The sequence below is a fragment of the Peromyscus leucopus genome, unplaced genomic scaffold, assembly GCF_004664715.2.
Source record: "Peromyscus leucopus breed LL Stock unplaced genomic scaffold, UCI_PerLeu_2.1 scaffold_188, whole genome shotgun sequence".
Taxonomy (NCBI): domain Eukaryota; kingdom Metazoa; phylum Chordata; class Mammalia; order Rodentia; family Cricetidae; genus Peromyscus; species Peromyscus leucopus.
Window position 1 is genome coordinate 134,884 of NW_023505061.1, and position 20,947 is coordinate 155,830.

At 36.2% G+C, this 20,947-nt stretch overlaps 1 protein-coding gene across 1 annotated transcript; it reads right to left on the reverse strand.

Moving 5' to 3' along the window:
- Positions 1-279: 279 nt before the first annotated feature.
- LOC114692024 (28S ribosomal protein S14, mitochondrial-like) lies at positions 280-20,312 on the reverse strand. The gene is made up of 3 exons (XM_037201877.1): positions 20,256-20,312; positions 17,725-17,865; positions 280-937 (listed from the first exon to the last, which is right to left on the reverse strand). Exons 1-3 carry the CDS (start codon positions 20,310-20,312, stop codon positions 527-529), a joined length of 609 nt encoding a protein of 202 aa, XP_037057772.1. The 3' UTR covers positions 280-526.
- Positions 20,313-20,947: the final 635 nt, after the last annotated feature.

Below are 20,947 nucleotides of genomic sequence, written 5' to 3' on the forward strand. Positions count from 1 at the left end.
GCATTTAGGCAACACAAATCGGCTTGTATGGTTGTTTGTTTTTAGGAGAGATAATGAACATGAAGTTGGGTAAGATGGGAGATGAAGGAAGATCTGGGAGGCGTTGAGGGAGGAAAAAATATAATCAGAATACACTGTGTGGCATTCTCAAAGAATAACTAAAATCATTATTTAATAAAGAGAAATAAACCTCTTTTAGAGAAATCACCAGTGCTGTGCTCAGAAACTTATGGACCCTCCTACATGTATGTATGTTACCTAATGATTTCTAAGTTGCTATTTTTTTCCACAGAAATTATTTTTATTCCACTCATCCCTTGTAATATGCCTATTGTAAAATTAAAGAGAAAAGACAATTCAATGACAAATCACCACATTTCGTTATTTAAAAATCTAAAAGTAATTTAACTGTCAACAATATCAGGTAGACTAAACATACTAGACCCGATAAAAACTTCAGTCTATTAGTAAAGTCTCTTTTGCAAGGATTGGCTTCCCGGGCAGCTGAGTAAGTTCTGAAACCGATTTACCATATTGCTCGCTGAACTCCAGAAAGTAGCCCATGGTCAGCTAAGTGGCGGAAGACAATGCGACTAAGCCTCCAGCGACGCTTTACACCACGTGGACGGGATGTCATAACACAGCGATTTCTGATTCTCACAGGACAGCTATCCCGTGGAAGGGCAGCAATTTCTTCACTGGCCATTTCCTGAAGGTCTTTTGGCAAAATGGTGTTCTTTCTGAGAGAATTGATCCGAAGTCTCTCATCTGCATACTCAGAAGCCATTTTTCGTCTCTTCACATCACGTAACATTTTCCAGTCTACATAGGAACCTCGAACCTGATTTGATGCAAGATGGAGGAACCGCCTGCCGGAAAGTCCGCAGCAGCAAGCCAGCACGGACGCTGCCACGTTCTCCGCCTCGCCAGCCAACCCCTAAGTTGCTATTTTTAAGAGTTTCCAGTCGTCTCTTTCATTGTTTTCGTTATTTCAGTGAAGATGTTTCCTTATTGCCCTAGGAAGCCAATTCTACAGGAAACAAAATGTTTTCAGCCCCAGAGTCTTTTCTGTTCTCCTTGTTTACCATGAAACCTAATACTTGACTCCCTCCACAATTGCAAGACTTTGACACAATCTATATAACATTTAATAGGTAATGTGTTATTGAACAGTATATATTATCTTGGAAAAATACACACATACACACATATGCACACACTCATCTTGTATTCTTACACTTAGATTGATATCTGTAGAGTATGTTATAAGAACCATATAATTATGACTAAATCTACAGAAGAATATAACTGACAGTTAAATGAGAACAATAACTTAAAAATGCCATGGAAATTATATTCAATCTAGATTACTGCTGAACATACTTTTTAATAATTGTGAATGATCTAAATTGAATATTTGAATCCCATAAGAAATAACAAGGATGCCCAAACTACAAATTTATGCCCCAAAGAACCGCGGTCGAAACTAGCTAAGAAGGACCCTGGGTATTAGTCATCACCCATGTTAAGAATACCACAGTGCTTCATTGACTACAAAAGGCCACTCTTCCACATCCCCACCCAGTCCTTAGATCATTTCTAAACTACAAGAAGAGTCAGGAATAATGGTGAAATCAAAGGAGAAGATTGGCCATTTTCTGCTGCAATCAAGTTACACATTTTGCTTTCAGAAAGAAAAGGGACAAATCTGACTCATGATCAGGAGAGAGTAAACTTAGATGTATTTTTTTTCTATGGGCAGAATTGAACATTTTGAGGATAGCTGAGACTTTGGGTTTCATTGCACAGATCACCGAAGGAAAAGAAAAGTTTAAAATATTTTTAGAAAAACTGTATAACATGCTTTTGGTCCTAGAAAGTTTCTTGGTTCAATTATAACTTTCTCATACAAACTCAAACAGGATGCTTGTTCATAGTGGTTCTGCTCATTCTGCCTAAAATCCAAGTGCAGTATTTCCTTCCACTTTTTAACATGTTATTGACAATACAAATTTTATGTTTATTTATTTATTTAGTGTGTAAATGGATGTGAGGAAGTAGTATACTCATGCCAGAGCATGCCGGTGGAGGTCTGAGGACAACGAGATGGAGTTCTTCGTCTCCTCCCACCATATTGGTTCTTTGGATGAAAATCATTCCCTTACTCTTGGCCACAAGAGCTTTTAGCCACTAAGTCATCTCATGGGGCTGAAAAGATGTGATTTTTTTAAAAGATAATAATTTTTATTGTAAAGAACTTGTGTTTATACATTTAACAGTCCAAGATTAATGAAAATGCAAACAAAATCTATAAAAATTTGTGCAAAAATTCTCAAGTGTCACAAGAGATTTACATTAGCACATGGAATTCTAATGTTTAACTTAATACCAAGTATTTAACATATGATATAAACATATAAAATATGCACATTCATATATACTATATATATGTGTGTGTATATATATACATACACACACACACACACAACACACATATATATATATATATATATATATATATATATATAATCACCAGAATGAGAAGTTTATCCCAGGGTTCTAATTTATATTTAATGAGAGAAGTTAGGGTCCTTTTGCTACCAGTCATTGTACAAAAGAAATTGCAGAGAACTAGTAAAGTATGGAATATTACCAAATACCATTTTAAATCCATTAGTAGGTAACAAATTTGGTTTGGAAGATCATAAAATCCACCCATCTTCTTTCTAGTGATACTGAATTGGTTAGATGAAAAACTAAACATGGCCTTATTTTAGCTAAACATGTACATGGACACTCAACCATAAGCTTTTACTTACAGTATAGCATGTTTTGAAAAAATCTGTTACTATTCTATACTAACATATTTATTGAATAGTGAATTGTGATCCCTTTAATGTGATTATTTAAAATAAGAGTAATTTATAGGATTGAAAGAGTGTTTTATACATGTATGTGATGAAGGACTAGTGACCCTCATGTGTGGATTTTGCACATGTATGCTTTTGCACAGAGAAAGGAATAGGAATATAATAATCTGGGGAATTTTAGTGAGATGGAAATTTTGTATTGCCCAATACTATAGTAGTAGTTTCATAAACACATGTGTGTTTTAACATGTGGAGAACTGTACATTGAATCAAGTTCATTATACAACTTAAATGTTCAAATCATTGGAAAATGTTTTCTTTGTTGATTGCAGTAAAATATCCAACCTTGGATTCAAGTCAAATGCCCTGCCAAAAGATCCATTACCAGGAAACATGGCCTGAAAAATGGCAATAATTTCATGTAAGAATTCTCACACTCTTCTGAGTCATATTGTAAGCACATAGAAGGAGGTAAATTGGTTTCTGTTGTTCTTTTTCTTTCATTATACATTTATACAGTAACTCTATAATATATTCTGTGACCCATAGATATAGCTACAGATAGAGATAGAGATAGAGATAGAGATAGAGATAGAGATAGAGAGAGAGAGAGAGAGAGAGAGAGAGAGAGAGAGAGAGAGAGAAATGAATCTCACAGGAAGTAAAATAACTTCTTCCTTGCTAACTAGTTTTCACTTTGGCAGAAGGTGCTATGAAGTTTGCAGGAGAGAAAAGACATCAGTGGTCTTATCCAGTCTTTGACTATGCATGTTATAAATATTAACCTTACAGGAATGATGTGCCTACTGATGGAATATTTGCATGGCGGTTAGGGGTGCAAACAACTGTTTTCTGGAGGGATTTAGACTCTAGTTCTCAGAAGTGATTTTCCCAGTTCTGTAATTCAATTCTAATGCTCATGTATAAGGTCATAAGCCAGAGATGGGGAACCTACCACTCTCTGCCATGCTCTCAACTTGATTTCTAAATGTTTATAACCCTAAGTCAATATTGTATCAAAGACTATCAGAACAAACTCCTTTATGCTGTTTGCAATGGCTAATGCAGAGATTCCTAACTGGTTAGGTCTAGAGAATAAGTGATTATGAGTCATCAGTTCCAAACAATATAACTGTATCACCCCTGCCACAGTGATCAGTTAACATTGTGGAACAAGGGGCACCAAGGATGTAAGAATTGAAGAATGAAAAGGAAGGATGTAGAACAGCATCTTGTGGACAGGACATCACAACTACTTTCATAAACATGCAGCAGCAGTAATTACCTGCATAAGACCTATACAACATAAAGTCAGTAAAATCCTAGTCTGGTGAGGAGGGTCTAAACAAGGCATTTTTAGCAATGGACAGCTAGTTGAGTACTGCCCTTGGAAGATTGCCATGAGTCAAGTGATAGCCCCCACCTATATTCCTATGAGCAGCACTAATTAGAATCTGTAGACTACCAAATTTTTTTTAAAAGATATGAAATCCAAAAGGAGATTGTTGGGAGCATTGGGGAAATTGAAAAGGAGCTTTTGAGGATGAGATCAAAACTTTTTATTAGTTCTTGAAAAATAACAAAGGTACGATGTTTTGAAGGAGACATATTTGGAGAAGTCCAGGAACAGCTAGGAAAAATGTAATAAGGGGAATAGGGTCAAAATATCTTACATATTAATATGAAAAAGAAGACTTAAGAGGGAGGAAGACTTGGTGGGGTAGGGTCCAGGGGGACTGAAAAGGAAAAGGAGATATGGACATGATAAAAATACATTGTCTACATGTAAATATTCAAATAAGAATTGAAAAATATTTTTATAATCCTTTCAACTCTTAACAGGTTACCAGAATTTAAATTTGTTGTGTAAAATTATCAAAATATGTCATATGAACTTATCCTCTTCAGCATATATGCATCTGTTATATCAACACCTATTGCAAACAAGGTGTAAACAGAAAATATAAAACTGTAAAATCCATGTAAAAATTCAAATATGCTTCTTATTTTCAAATAACACATTACTTTCCAACACTGTTTTACTGAAACTTAAGGAATCATTGACATAATCTAATAGTGAGCAATAAATTCTGTGTTTATGCATTCTAAATTCATATTCTGATTCCCATTATGGAAACAATGCTTCTATTGTTACCATTTTGAGTTTCCCATTCAAATGGATCTGAAGAGACTAAAAGATTAAGCTTTTAAAAATGAGAGTTAAGGATATGTAAAAGTCAAATGTATTAATTTTAAAAGGAAGCATTTTCACTTAATTCCACATATAACTGGGCTTAATTCGCTACAAAGTGTATTCATTAAACTATGTTTAAATGAGTCATGAAACTCTCCAACCTAACAGAAGATAAGAGATATTGCTATATAAATGACAGGAAAAAACTGTTCTGTATAGATGAAAGAAATAAATATTATTTTCATTAAAACTGTTTTTAAATTAATCTTCATAGAAAAACAATATTATCTTTTTAAAGCAAAATTATGTCCAATGTTATTTTTAATTTAAATCATTGTTAAGTAAATTTTGGGTACAATAATCCTCTTTGATATAACTGTAAGAATTTTAATTTTTCTAAATGAAATTCTTAAATCTGGAGGAATTAAATATTCCACAATTGAAAAATTATTTCATACATTCATTCACTTCTATACACAGTCTGAATTTATTTTAATATGTTAGTATTTCCTTTTTATGGAGAGAAATAAAATACAAATTAAAGGTGTTTTGAAAAACTCCCTGAATCCCTATTAAAATAAACTACAGGCTCTAAAATATGATCAGTCAATTCTCTTTATTGAAAGCACTATCATCAGAGGACACAATTGAGACAGAAAAAGCATCCTCAAGTGTGCACTTGGGTGAGATAATGGTGAGGACAGATGCCATTAATACCATTAAGATGTCTGTCTTTAGATAAAAAGGAATTCAATAGCAATGAATGCTGTTATAAATAAAATCTTAGCAGGTACAAATAGGGACATGCTAGAGGACACATCTATCCATGGAGAATATTCTTCAGTTCTCTCAGTTCTTAGAAACCTCAAATATCATTTAGTTTTACTTCATTCCATGAACATTGATTGAGAAATTTCATGCTAGAAAAAGTTGTAGAAATAGGTCACAGATAAAAAGTATTTATGCTATGGTCCTTTCCATGATATTTCATAATGTGCAAGAAATAACTGGGGAATAAATGTGTGTGATAAAAACTTACTTTTAATTATAGATAAATGGATAGACAGCAGACAGATAGATGCTGAATAAATAACAGATAATGGAGAGATGATAGAGAATAGTGATACTAACAGATAAATGATGAAGAGAAAAATAGATGATAGAGATGATAGATGATAGATAGAGATAGATGACAGATGATTAGATGATGGGATTTTTACCCAAAAATTCACTGCAGGTTTGGTAAGAACTTAAAAATTGTATTTTACGAAAAAAATAAATGAAAAAAAAAACCTTTAAGAAATTAAAAGAAACGGCTACCATAGTAATTTGATTCTAGTAATTCTCATGACCATATTTCATATTTAAGAACAGCTGAACTGAATGGAAATATAGAGAATTAAAACTTAACTATTTGAAATAATATCAGGAAGAGTGACATGTTATACAGTTCTGAGACCAGTTGGGTATAAATCACAAAGAGCTTTGGGGGGTAGAAAACTTAAGATGAATTCAGGAAAGCTAGAGCAACAATTGAGTTTGGAGAGTGCATATGTGCATGCCTGGACTCTGAGGACCTGAGTTCGATACCCAGAATGCACTCAACCTTCTTCTTGAACTGGATGTGATTGCACATACTGTAATTACAGTTCTGAGCTGGTTGCGAATAGAGAATGCTCAGGGCTCGCCATTCAGCTGCCCTAACATGCTTTACAATTTGAAGGCTAACAAGAGATCCTCTTTCAAAGTTTTAAAAAGGTGGATAGCACCTGAGGAACTACATCAAGGATGTCTTCTGGCCTCCACATCCATAAGCTTGCAAGCAAGTGTATAAAGAACGCCAAAATTCATTGGAGTATTTAATGCAGGCAACATGATTAGTACTAATAATATTAACTGGAGCAAATGAGGGAAATGAAAATCTCTGTCTGTACATGGTAATGGTTATTAACATTATTGGCGAGCTTGTTGTATGATAATTGCTGTGAGCTCATTTAATTGTCAAGCTCCTTCTATGATGTAAGTACTATAATTGTTTCTAAGGCATCAGTGAAGAAATCAAACACAAGGGATTTCAGTAGCTCGCTCATCAAAACATAGTGTATAGCAAAACAGGAATGGAGACCTCATGTAGTAAAACATGTTCTCAGGGCTTAATCATTGCTGATGGAGAGTCTTGAATGTAAGCACATAGTATTCAGCACATGAATGTGCATAGTGATCAGCTAGCTTTATGGATGTCAGCATAGTATTAGAAAGTCAATGTAGGCTTCCAATATGAGATAATGAATCTTAATCTCCAACTCTAGATCAAGTCAATCTCAGAGACAATCATACCTTAATGTCGTTCATAACAGTTTCAAGAGGATAATAATACTACTCAAACTAATATGGAATAAGTAAAGGCCCTTTGCAGTTTATCTGTGTGCCCAACCTGAGTGAATAACAATTATCTCTGTTGTTCTTGTGTAATAGATATCCAGGCATCTTTCATGATAACTTTAAAGCCTAAGTTTGGACTTTTAAAGAGTTTTACACTTATTTACTAGGAGGGGGCATGTGTGCCATGGCATACATGTAGGAGTCAGAGGACAATTTGTGAGAGCTGGTTCACTCCTTTCACCATGTGGACTCGAGGGATTGAACTTAGGTTGTCAGATTGGTGGCAAGTGCCTTACCCACTGAACATTTCACTGGCTCTCCTTCAGAATGCTGATATGTGCATGTTACTCCTGCACCAGAAAGAGCTTTTCACTAGAAGTAGTGGCTTCCTTCCGCATTTTGGAAATCAAGATAAATACACACATGTTTCCACACTCCAAAGCATCCATTATATACCTGCAGTGAAATTCTCTCTTGATTTTTCTAAAGAATATTGAATGGGTTGGTCATTTGCTTTACTTCTTGCTTCACTTGAGTTTAGGTTCAAAAATAAGAAAAGCATGTTTATTCACCACTGTACAACAAATAAGGGGCATAAAAGGCAATATGGTAGTCACATGGCCAACACCTCCTAAGTGAAGGAGACTTCGAATGCAAGACACTTCTACAATTGAAAAATATTTTACCTAAATCTAATCAATTGCTGATTGGTGATGGTTACAAAATCTTCACAACAATGATAAACAATACAGATATTAAATGTTTGAACTGAGTCATGCACATCCAATAGACATGTTACATCTTGCATTTGAGTTATCTTTACTCACTTTTGAGTAGGATTCTGTCTGGGAACATCTGATGAAAAAGTCAGTTTAAAGCAGAGAGTGTTAGTGCTGCCACTGAAGAAACTTTCAATACAGTCTGTTCCAAAGGAAACCCGATACATCTTTCAGCAAAAAATAATTTAAATTTTATTCTAACTTACCTATTGAAATAATTTCTTTTTGAAAAAGAAACAAAATAACCCTAGAGAACATCCACTCAGTAACTGAAAAAGGAAAATAATACATGATTTCTCCCTTCACTGTTTTCTACTCTGAAAAACCTAGATGATGAAGAACCTCGCTGTTATTAACAGTTTTGAAATTGCTTCAAAAGGAAACCTAATGAATCCCCGAATAATACCACAAAGAAAAGTGAAGTTATGACATTTGTAAGAAAATGGATGGAATTGGACATAATCGCATTAAGTATATTAAGCCAGTATCAGAAAGTCAAGTATCATGTATTCTCTTACTTGTGGTACCTATATTCTATACAGATTCATAAATCATGTATGTGTGACACAAAGGTATAAATAAGTTGTTTAGCTCTCTATAGGAACAAGAGAGGGGCAAAAGACGTGAGGTGAGAGGAGTGAAGTAGATGGGTGGGAATGTGCTCAACATAAAACACACACAAATAAAAGTAAAGAAGGGTCTCTTCTTTGGAAGGGTATAGTGAGGACTGGCTTCTGTTACTTGAATCATTGGCAGATCTAACCTGTGCTGCTCTCTTCTACTGATATTTGCTTCCTGGAAAAGGTTTAATTGTTAATTCAGTCCAAGTTATTTAGTATTGCTTTACTGGGGTTTTTAAATTCTGATTACAACTCTAAAGGGATGGAAATTTCCAAAAATCATAGAATTCTCTTAGTTGTTGAATAGTGTGTTGGCAACAAAAAAAAAAAAAAACCCATGACATTCCACAAGTTATGATTTCTTTTTGAGATCTATTAAACTGAAATAACCCCAAGTTTAAGGTATTTTGTCTGTAAGGTATGTTGTCATACCTACTTGCCTGAAATGCTTGGATTCTATACTTCCATTCACTGAAGGGTATTACATGTTGTTGTCATTTTTATATCTTTGTTTGGATTTCATAGCAGGGAGGTCCTGGCTACAAAAAGCTTTGCAAATCTCTCCACAAACACACAATTCTATTTGTCTCCATCTGCAAATATTTTCACACGCACATCTAAGCATGCAAGTAGATTATGAACAAACTTATACGATTTGTGTGGAGACTCACTTTATGCAATAAGCATGGGCATTTGTGTTTATAAGAATGCTTCAGTTGTTCTGATTTCAGATCTCCATAGTGTATGCTGTAAGGAAGTGTGCTTCTCCAATGTGTGCTCTTGTTTCTGTTGGAGAATGCAATGGTGTACACATGTGAACTGGGCCTGTGTGTGTGTGTGTGTGTGTGTGTAGTCATCTGTTGTGTGTAGCTTTGTATTCACTGGATACACACACACACACACACACACACACACACATATATATATATATATATATAAAACCTATGTTCTAGAGTGAGAATTAATTGTCAACCTAGAGACACCAAAATCAAAATGGAGAGTGGTCCTTCCAGGGTGCTCATGGTGCACCCTTTGTCTGCTCACATTTGCAGCCTCACTTTTCAGTGATTTATATAACCTGGTGTTGCCGAGACTGTTTGAAGTATTTTCGCTTTGGGTCCTTGCAGCAGTTGATGAAAAATTCATACCCAGCTCTTGCAAATACCAAATTCCAGCAAAGATTTTTCTACCCAAGAGGTGGCAGTTGTCCCGATATGCACCTGCCTCAGAGTACTTTCTCTGTACAGAGAGTGAGCATTCCCAAGCAGTTAGAAGTTAACTTGTACGAGAATCCAGCCTTTCAACAGGGAAGCATGAGTGTCTTTTCATAAATAAGGCAAATGATTCTTTACCCTCAAACTCCTATTTTTTATGTTATAAGATAATTTATAATTTTAAAAACATTTTCAAACATAATTTCAATTTATCTTCTGTGACCTTGGTAAGATAATTATTTTTTTTTCTGAAATGTTCTTTATTTGCAGTTGCTGAAAAACTATAATAAAAGTGACATGACAATTGAACACAGACACTGTAGAGATATAAAAGTAAAGGCTTCAAAACCTTGTAATAGGTGAGATGAATACAAATGAGGGAAGCTATTTTATTGTCATTATGGTTGTCATCATCATTTATCCAAGGAAGACTACATATAAACCAAAATACAAAACACTTAGTTCATAATCTCAGAAACCAATTTTGTGATCCTTCAACACCCCTCTTTTTTTCTTTTCATAAACCATAGACAACTAGGAAACTGCACATTTTTTAATTGTTTAGACATAATTAACCATCATTGTTAGCAAGAGGTTGGGCTAGTTAATCACATTCTAATACATTGTTAACACCATTATTATATGATATTTTGCACCATTTGGTCATATATATGTATTTGATATAATATAACATGTATATCCAAGGTGTGTATATATATCATGTCAAAGTTCAACTTTGCACCTAGTCTTTCATCAATATTATAATTGGGACACCATGGAGAAAACACATAAATATTTATGCCTATACACATATATGCATACATTTATATATTGTGTGTGTATTTATACAGAGGTTACAGGGGTGAAATGTATAAGAATAGAAGTATTGTGCATCTGTGTATATAACATACATATATGATGATAATATGAGACACATCTCAACTGTAAAAATCGGAATAGACATTATGAAGAATTTCAATGTCTATAGATGAGCTGTTTATCAAAGAAATGTCTCCTGCTTGCTATAGAAGTCTTTAAACATAATAACTAATTCTAGTTACTATGAGAAAGACCAGGGTATATCAACATACTAGGCTATAGAAGAATATTCCATGTATAAATGTATTAAGTAAAATGTCTTTACATTTTATATTCTGGTGATGTTCAGCTTAGTCTCTAGTATACAAATACCATAACTTTGCCTTTTGCTTGGGTGTCTCTTTGTGGATTTAAGCTTTAATTATAAGTAACATTAGCTTTAGAATGGGTTCCTGGTTTCCAAGGTGATCTCAGGTATGTTTGGGTGTGGTCTGTCCTTACTTTTGTGTAAGATTCCATAGACCTAGATGGCTTATAAAATGTATATGAAATGCTTTGAATAGTAATTGGTAGAAAAAAAACTATAAGAAATTATTCATTTTGGATCTTATGTTTATCAAATACTGTGTGAACTTCAGAAAACCAAATACCCCTGAAATGTGATATTATATAGTGAAGTAGTTTATAAACCATTTCTATAGAAAATTCTGCATAGCTAATGGCAAAGAGAAGCTGTAAGAAGATGCAGCTATTAGAGGGAACAACAGCAAACAGGTCCCTTCATTCATAATCTAAATATCTGGTGACCTCATGCACTATCTGTAACCAATAGACTTTTAGTATTTCTACCTGTGACCTCATGCACTATCTGTAACCAATAGACTTGGAGTATTTTCTACCTGGTGACTCATGCACTACTATAACCAATGGACTTCCAGTATTTTTCTAGCTTCAGCAACTCACAGCTTGTATCTGTTTTGATAACGTATTTCATTCATTTCTTCTTGTGGTTATCCTGATGCCCTCCACTGAAAAGATGAGTTTTGACATATGCCTCTTGTGCCTTGCTCTTTTTTTCCATCATTGCTTACATCCATTCTGGAGAGGGCATTTGTTACCAAGACACATATTCCATCTTGTAGTTATGACAAAATGATATAATAAGTTATAATATAATCATAATTAGATATTTTATCCTATCTTATAAATATTTATTTTATTCTAATCTTATTTGATTATCAAATGCATTTATTATGCATTAAACTTTTATTCTCAGCTTGACTTATCAGGAATTATTTATAAGGCATCTAACAAGCTATTCATAAAAATATTTCTAAAACTTGAGATTAGCTAAATCAATGCTTATATATTGACTTTTCTTTTTTTTTTAAAAAAAAAGCCAACTAGGTATATAGAGTTTAAGATGACCTTTGTGGTTGGGGAGACAGCTCAGTGGATGAATGTTTGCTGTGTAAGCAAGACAACCTTGGTTTGGGTTGCAACAGTCTCATAAAAAGCAAGGTATGGCTACATGTACACCCACAACCCTGGCCTGATGGGATGGGACATGGAAATGGGAAGATCACCTGCCTTTCCCCCACAAAAAGTTGTGAGCTCTAGGTTCAAGCAGAGACACTGCCTCAAAGGAATTTGGTGGAAAATGGTAGAGGTGGATACCTGATATCCCCTCTGTCCTCTTCCTGAGCATGCATGAAGTACAAAATGTCACACATGAACACATGCATACCCAACCAACAAAGAAATATAATAATATATAATAATAATAATAATAATAATAATTAATAATAAATAAAATGATCTTTGTAAAATCTCTAATAGCACCCATGAAAGATAATAGAAAATTTCCTATGTTAGAGCTGACAAGATGGTTCAGTGAATCAAGGGGCTTGCAGCAAAGTCTGACAATCTAAGTTCAGTCCCCAGAACCCTCTACACGCACATGGCTGATGCACACACACAGTAACAATGGTAAATTAATGAAGACTTAAATCCCATGCTACCACTCAGATTGTTAAGATTCAGTTCCCTCTTTCAAATACTATAGCACTCACTAAAATATAAGGAAACGATGTATTATTACAGTGCATACTGGCAAATCACCATAGAAACCCAGAAAAGAAAAAGAGCCTAAATTATTGAGAAAAACACTCCATAACACATTTACAAGGAAAGCCGTGCAGCTTGATGAAAAATTATCAAACATTCATTTTGTTGTATCACATTTCCTATTTAATTCCATTGATTTTCTTATAGATAAACAAAAGAAGTCCATCCAACTCTTAAACATAGAATATAGTCAAATATTTTCCTGGCTCTTTTACATTATAATTAAATAAAGATACTGGAAGCCACAGTGAAATTCTAATGATTGAAAGAAATTAGACATTAGAGCACTGCATTAAGAGTTTTTGTAGAACTATTACTGCTAATTCTCATTTTCATTATATGTATAATTAAAAACTATTTATCTACCCATTACTGAATTTGTTCTCAGGGTTGATGAGAAATCATACAGTATATTCATATTTTCAGAGAATTTCTAATGAAAATCTCCTGCGCTAGAATGAGGGAATGGATCACTTTTGTTTCATTTCTCAAATTCACTTTGTCAACAGGGTACCCCGCCTGATGTGTGCCACTAAGATGTATGACGCTGCCATCTGCTGCTAAATAATACACAGCATTCCTTCAGTTGCAGAAAATATCATATTTTAAATAAGACTTAAATTTCAATTTTTCTTAGAGACATTTTCTGAATATATTTTTTGAACTAAAAGTAAATGTTAATCTATTGACAAATGAAACATAAAGAAAAAGACGTCAGTAATACTTAGAGGAATTCGAAATGCAGGAAGCAGCTGTTTAATGTGAGGTTGATTCTCATTTAACTGGAACTATTTCACAAAATATTCCATGTCTATAATATGCATTTTCACATATACAGATATGTTTACCACAGGCAGCCATGGTGATAAGGCTTCCATAAACGTACTATAATTCTTTTCAACTTCCTTAATTTTCTGTACATTTTGGATGGGAAGAATCACTCTAACTCTTCATGTTTCAATTTAGGAACTGTAGTACTAAGAGTTAATCGACTTAACTACAATGAAATTTTATTGTTTATTTCCTAAGTCACAGACATAACAAACTTTAGTACAGTAACAAACCAGCTGGTACTGGAACAGAACTCAAATTGTTTTGTGGTGGTCTTGAATGAACCCAGGACTTCTTGTATTATAAGAAAATGTGCTATCGGCTGTGCTACAAGTCTCACTCTAAGAATATTGAACTATTAACATGCCATACATACAATTTAACATATTCTATACTGTAAAAAGAGTAGTGAGTAATTAAAAAAAACTATTCAGGAAAATGTAATCATAACTCATACATGTTTTCATGCACATACACCATATGTGGGTGTATGCATGCTCATACCTGTGTATAGTAAGATCCAGAGGCACCAAGACTAAATAGAAATAGAAGAAAATAAACAGAGAAAGGATTCTGTCATTTAAAATAATTATTCAAACAAAAATCCAGGAACTGTGCTCCTAATTGTTCCCCTAGAAGTTTCTATTTCTGACATTGAGGCCTTTGGTCCACTTAGGATGGATCCTTGTGCATGGTGAGAAGGAGAGTAAAGTTTCCTTCTTATACATGTAGATATCCAGTTTCCCCCACATTTGGAAAAGCCCACAGCAAACACTTCAGTCTACAGTGGAAAAAGAAATTCTTCTAGAAATCGGAAATCCAAGACAGATGCCCTTTCTCCACTGCTATTTCAGAGGATACAGAGTTCTAGGCAGAGATGCGAGGCAGGAGGTGATAATAAACACCTGCAAATGTGAAATGGTGAGTTGAAGCCATCTGTCATGGATAATTCCCCATTTATGGTATTCCCAAATCTTCCTGCGAAAATATTGAGAACTAATGTTGGAATTTAGCCAAGATTTGAGAAACAAAAACAATGTGAAAAATATTACTTATGTTGTTGTTATACACTAGGAACTAAAAAAGCCAGAAACCAATAAATAATACAAAAGAACTTAATGCTTTATATTGGATTTAAGAGCATTTACACACACACACACACAGCACCATGCACATACATACAGACTCAAAAACATGGTGTAGTGCCATAGAAAAAGATACTTGATGTGAACCTGTATCATTTTAACTGTATGCACACATCTGTACATATATTTATACATACAATTATATATACATATAAATAAATAAGGCATTCAAAACATTAAGAATCAGTAAATTAGTTATCTGATAACATATAGAATTATTTGTGTCCTAAGGATACTTATAATAACTGTATTCAATAGATGCAAGGTTATTGACAGAATTAATTGCAAATCTATACCTCAATGAAAAATACTAAAATAAACTGGTTAAATCTAGATGACACTGTTTCTTAGGCACTATCCACCACCAGTGCTTATAATAAAATACTACAATGGTATAGACAACTCATGCTATCTTATCAAATTACAAAGAGTTAAGCTTAAAGATTCGCTTGAAAAGGAGCAGGAAATGTATTTATTTTATTGTGGTAACATGTGATAGATTTACAGATGTCTGTCTGCCCACCATCTGTTTGCTCAATGTAGTGTCTATAAAACTTAGAACATAATTGAACATTGCAAGGAAACTTGATCAAGGAGGAAATGTCTGGATCCAACCATTGTAATGGTTTTCCATATTTATCTATATGTTTTCCATTGACTCGCTGAGATATCAACAAATACAACATACATTTATACTGAATCCTGAAAAATGAGTTTAGTAACCAACAGTGATCATTTTGAATCAGAATGAGGCTGGTTAAACAGGTATAGGCTCTGTAGTTATTGTGCTCACTGTTTTTATTTTTATCCACTCATATCTTGGTAGCAAGCATTACATGGGTAGCTTACTGTAAGTTTACTTCTTGGTATTCAGTGATTATTGCTAGGACTTATGCCATACCACTGAACTCACATTAAAGTACATCTTACAGTTTTAAAAAGAGGATATATTTCTTTGAAATGGAAGATACCATTTAAAAATTGTACATTCAAGACTAAAATTTCTAGGTACAACTGCATAATTGTGTGATTTGATGGCTGCCCTAGCTTCTTCCAGCTGGATAAAATAATGAGAGGTTATTTGATGTCATTTCTCATTCTCCTGCATGGGGCTCACCCAATGACTTCCACAGGAGACAAGAGACAATGGAGGTTTCCGACAGTTGCACACATCTTCTTTGTATTTTTACCATGTTTTTTGCCCTAGGGAACTGAAATGTATAGCCTAGTTTTAAAAAAAAGAAAAGAAAAAGTAAGTTTTATCTTACTATATTCTGTCAGAAGAGGATAAAATCAGCTTTCCACATATTGTGTGATGCATGACTCCATTCTCAAAATCTTGATGAGACTCAGATTGAAAGAGAGAAAGGAAAATAATAATTTTCTTTAAAAAGGATAGAATGGAAGACAGAAAATCAAAACTGAAATAGATCCAAGATCCTCAGAACTGAACAAAATGAGACTCCAAGTTAGCCATGCACCTTCAACCCTCAGTGGTATTTTTCTCTCTTTTACTTTTGGTCTGTACAATGATGTTTCTATTTGTGAGAAGAAGAGACATGAGTAGACTTCATCCTTTTCTCACAAGGACAATGAGACCTGGTTGCTGACTATTACTAGACATGTAAAATATTAGTCACTTTATCTCCCAGGCAACTAATGTTTGGGAGGTTTTTTAACAAAGAACAGGCAACTAATAACATTAATTTACAGAAAAATATTTAATAGTCATCCAGGGAGTTTGGTTTCTCAACTATTGACTAAATGAAGATGTTCAATCAATACAGAACAGAGTGTTTCTAGGTTTTTAATCGAATCAACTTCTAAGAGGACTGTGGCTACCAGCTGAGACTCTCATGTCTTCCCCACAGTGAAAAGTGCTACATTTCTTGCTTAGTGATGCTTTGTGTGGTTTATTAAATATTGCCTTGGAAAGGAAGATAAATGAAAGGGGGTATAATACTGAGCAAAATGAACTCCACTCTGTCGTGCTTTGATTTTATTAAACCCAATTCCTTTAGAACAAGATTAGACCATTTAAAAAGTCAGTAAATATTCACTCAATCATGGAAAAAAATTAACTATTTGCAATGAAACCTTTTTCTGGCATTGAGGAGATGGCTCAGTTTGTAGAGGGCCCACCACACAAGCGTGAGGACTTCAGTTTGAATCCCTCTTACCACTAGAAAAGATGTCATGGGATGCGTGGTTGTTAACCCATTTGGGTGTCAGGTGAGAAAAAGGCAGGTCTCTAGAGCTCATTGGCCATCCAGCCTAACAAGTTAGTGAACTCCAGGTTCAGTGAGAGATCCTGCTGTAGGAGCCGCTATTCTAAGATGGCGCTGGCTTCCTGGTAGCCTAGCTGTAAACAACTCCATATTTGGCTATGATGCACGAGTATGGTAATTGGCCTTATGTCCTCAGCCTATCCCGTGGCTCCCCGTGCTAGCATTCTGGCGGGACCCAATCACAGTACGGCACGTTTGCCTGATTCCCTATATAAGCAGCTGCAGTTTAGTCCTTGGGGCCCCTCACCTCCCGCTCTCCCTTGATCAAGAGGCGCTCCAATAAAGTGTGTTCTGAGACGATCCTCGCATGGTGGTCGTTCTTCCTCGCTGGCCGAGGAGCTCGCCGCAACTGGTGCCGAAACCCGGACGTGACGGAAACCCGGGAAAGAAACCCGGACGGGAAGGAAACTTTGGACACCAGGTGAGGGGTCGAAGAGATTCAGAACTCAGCACACGGAGCGGTAAGTTCGCAGGAACGCGAGGACGTCGGTGAGTTCGCCAGGAACGGCGAGGACGTCGGTGAGTTCTCTAGGAACGGTAGTGACGTTGGTAAGTCGCCAGGAATGGCGATGACGTCGGTAAGTTCTCCAGGTATGCTGATGGTTGGGATAAATCCATTTGTGCTTGCTTTTGTGTTCATTCCTATGACAATTGTTGTTCTTCTTTGCTGTTTTATATATGCATGTCTCAAGGAAGAACGCAATGTGGAAATCAGTAAAAAGGGACACAAGGCATTAATTAAGCACCAGGATAGTCTATCAGAATTAGACTTTAAAGGGGAGAACTTAAGTAGGCCTAAAGAGGCTGACAATGAATTGGATCCAGATGAGGAGAAAATTTAGAGGAAGCTGCCGCTGAATATAAAAAAGAGAGATATGGGCGGCAGCGACCCCCTCCTTATAATGTTTCTGCTGGGGTGAATGTGGAACCAACGCGCCTTCGGGACCACATCCACCCCGGCACACCTTCCTATCTGCAAACAGGTGAAGGTTGTCGTTTTATCAGGAGAGACACCTGGACGCAGTTAGCGTCCGCGTTTCCAGTCTTTGAAGATCCGCAAAAACAACAGATATCATGAACCTGTGCCATATAAACAATTAAAAGACTGGTTGAGGCTGCTCGAGCCTATGGAGTAACGGCCAGTTATACCTTAACATTATTGACTAGGCTCACTGCTCAGGCCCATGACTCCAACAATTGGTTCGAAATAGCCAGAGCATGCTTAACTACAGGACAGTATCTGGACTTCAAATCTATAGTTACAGATAGAGCCCAGGTACAAGCTAGAAATTAATCTTCAGAATAATCAACCACAGTGGACGGTTGACATGCTACTGGGTCAAGGACAATGGACCGTAAATCAGACGGCATATCCTATTGAAGTTTATCAGCAGATAAATGAGATTTATTCTAAAAGCTTGGAAATCATTACCAAATAAAGGGAGAAGTGTCAGGGAATTTGACTAAGAGCATTCTGGCGGGACCAATCACAGTACGGCACGTTTTGCCTGATTCCCTTTATAAGCAGCTGCAGTTTAGTCCTCGGGGCCCCTCACTCCCACTCTCCCTTAATCAAGAGGCGCTCCAATAAAGTGTGATCTGAGAAGAATCCTCGCATGGTGGTCGTTCTTCCTCGCTGGCCGAGGGGCGCGCCGCATCCTGCCTCAATAAATAAGGTGGTGATTAATAGTGGAAGACATTCAACAACGACCTCTGGTCTTCCCATACACATGCATGTACATAATGACACACATAAAGTTGTTAATATGCTACACACACACAAGAGAGAGAAAGAGGAGAGAGAAGAGAGAGGAGAGAGAAGAGGGAGATGACAGGAGAACAAAGAAAGAGAGAGAGAGAGAGAGAGAGAGAGAGAGAGAGAGAGAGAGAGAGAGAGATTAATATGCCTCCAAACACACTTAGAAATAAAGAGGCTCCTGTGTAATAGACTAGTATCTTTACTTACTACATGGGGGACATATCTGGGAAATGTTATTAATGTGTATGACGAAAGACATAGCTCTCACCTTAATAATAGTAATTCTCTCTCTCTCTCTCTCTCTCTCTCTCTCTCTCTCTCTCTCTCTCTCTCTCTCTCTCTGTGTGTGTGTGTGTGTGTGTGTGTGTGTGTGTGTACAGGCATGCACATCAGACTTCCACTACCTCAGTCAGCTGACATTTCAGATTCACTGGATGTTCACTTAGGACCCTTGGTTAATGTCTCATAAATATGGTTTAACAACTCCTGCCTGTGCATTTGGAGCTTTAATTATGCAAGCCTGAAAACATGGTATGTCTGATTCTGGAAACCACTTCCTAAATTCTGCCTAGAAATGAATACATTATCATCTAATGTTAAACTTTCAGCATAGATTTAAATGGCAAATTCAACCTGTCAAGGTTTATTATCTTGGAAAACTGAGGCAAAACTTCTGTGACCTGACTAACACAACTATAATCCACTTGAGTCCAGTTAGTGCTTCCCATATGTTCATGGATATGAGGTCATCCACTGGTAACAGTGGTCTGCCCTCCACAGAAAAGGGACTCTCCATTGACAATAAGTCCTGCATTCTAAGAGCTTCCCAGAGGGGCCTGAGAGATGGCTCAGAGGTTAAGAGCACTGGCTGTTCTTTCAGAGGTCCTGAGTTCAATTCCCAGCAACCATATGGTGGCTCACAACATCTGTTATGAGATCTGGTGCCTCTTCTGGCCCAAAGGGATACATGCAAGCAGAACACTGTATATATAATAAAATAAACAAATCTTAAAAAAAAAAAGAAAAGAAAAAAAAAAAAGAGCTTCCAGAAAAGGGAAGAGTCTTGGAGGCAGCATCCTCCCTACTTGCTGGAACTTTTTAACAGGCTTAATCTTGTACAGGTCTTGCACAGCTGCGGTGTCTTCCTGCGTACAAGAGCCATGCTGTATCCAGGGGATAACATTTGAAAATATTCTCCCGTCCTCCCTCTCTTATATACTTTCTTACTTTCTTACACTTTGCCGAGCTGTTCCCTGACATTTGGTGGGAGGGCTTGATGCGCATGTCCCCTCTAAGATTGAGTACACACTGTTGCTACTTCTTAGTATTTTGAACAGTTGCTATCTAGTTTATTCACCACCACCCACTTCATTGAAAAGCTCCTTTGACCAAAGTTGAGGGCAGCCCCACAGGGCTATGGCAGGTGCTGAAGTGGGTTGGACGATAAGAACAACTGGACACCAGAGGTGGAGAGACCCTAAGCAAAGCCAATGAGAACAGGAGTAAATTCTCTCCTCTGCCAATCGACAAACTGGTCAACTCATTCAATAAACACTAATTGAGGATTGATTTGGGGGGCTAACTATTTTACAAATCAGATCACAGGGGAGGTAGCCCCCGCTGCCAGGAATGCCATTTCATGGAGGAGCGGGAAAAGGAAACCGCGCTGGTGTGTAGTAACCAGCGGGGACAACACAAAAGGAACACATATCACAGCTGATGGCGAGCAAGCCCTCTCCAGCGTGGCACTCATTTAGACAATCGTCTGTTCCGCCCATAAAGCTAAAGCAAAAATTGGAAGTCAACCTAAATCACGTTTTCCAAACACGAGCCGTCCCAGGCCTTGCTGTTTTACCCCCTGCCTCTTGCCCATATTAAAAGCGCATCTCATTGGTCCCAGATGAACTCGTCTCATTTCC

What these genes read in the sequence shown, in the direction of transcription:
- LOC114692024 (XM_037201877.1), bottom strand. Translation starts at nt 20,312, where the DNA reads ATGCGCATCAAGCCCTCCCACCAAATGTCAGGGAACAGCTCGGCAAAG. An exon ending in GCTCGGCAAAGTGTAAGAAA is followed by an intron (nt 17,866 to 20,255) that starts GTAAGAAAGTAT and finishes CCCAACCATCAG; the next exon opens with CATACCTGGAGAACTTACCG. An exon ending in TCCTGCGAACTTACCGCTCC is followed by an intron (nt 938 to 17,724) that starts GTGTGCTGAGTT and finishes ATAGCAACTTAG; the next exon opens with GGGTTGGCTGGCGAGGCGGA.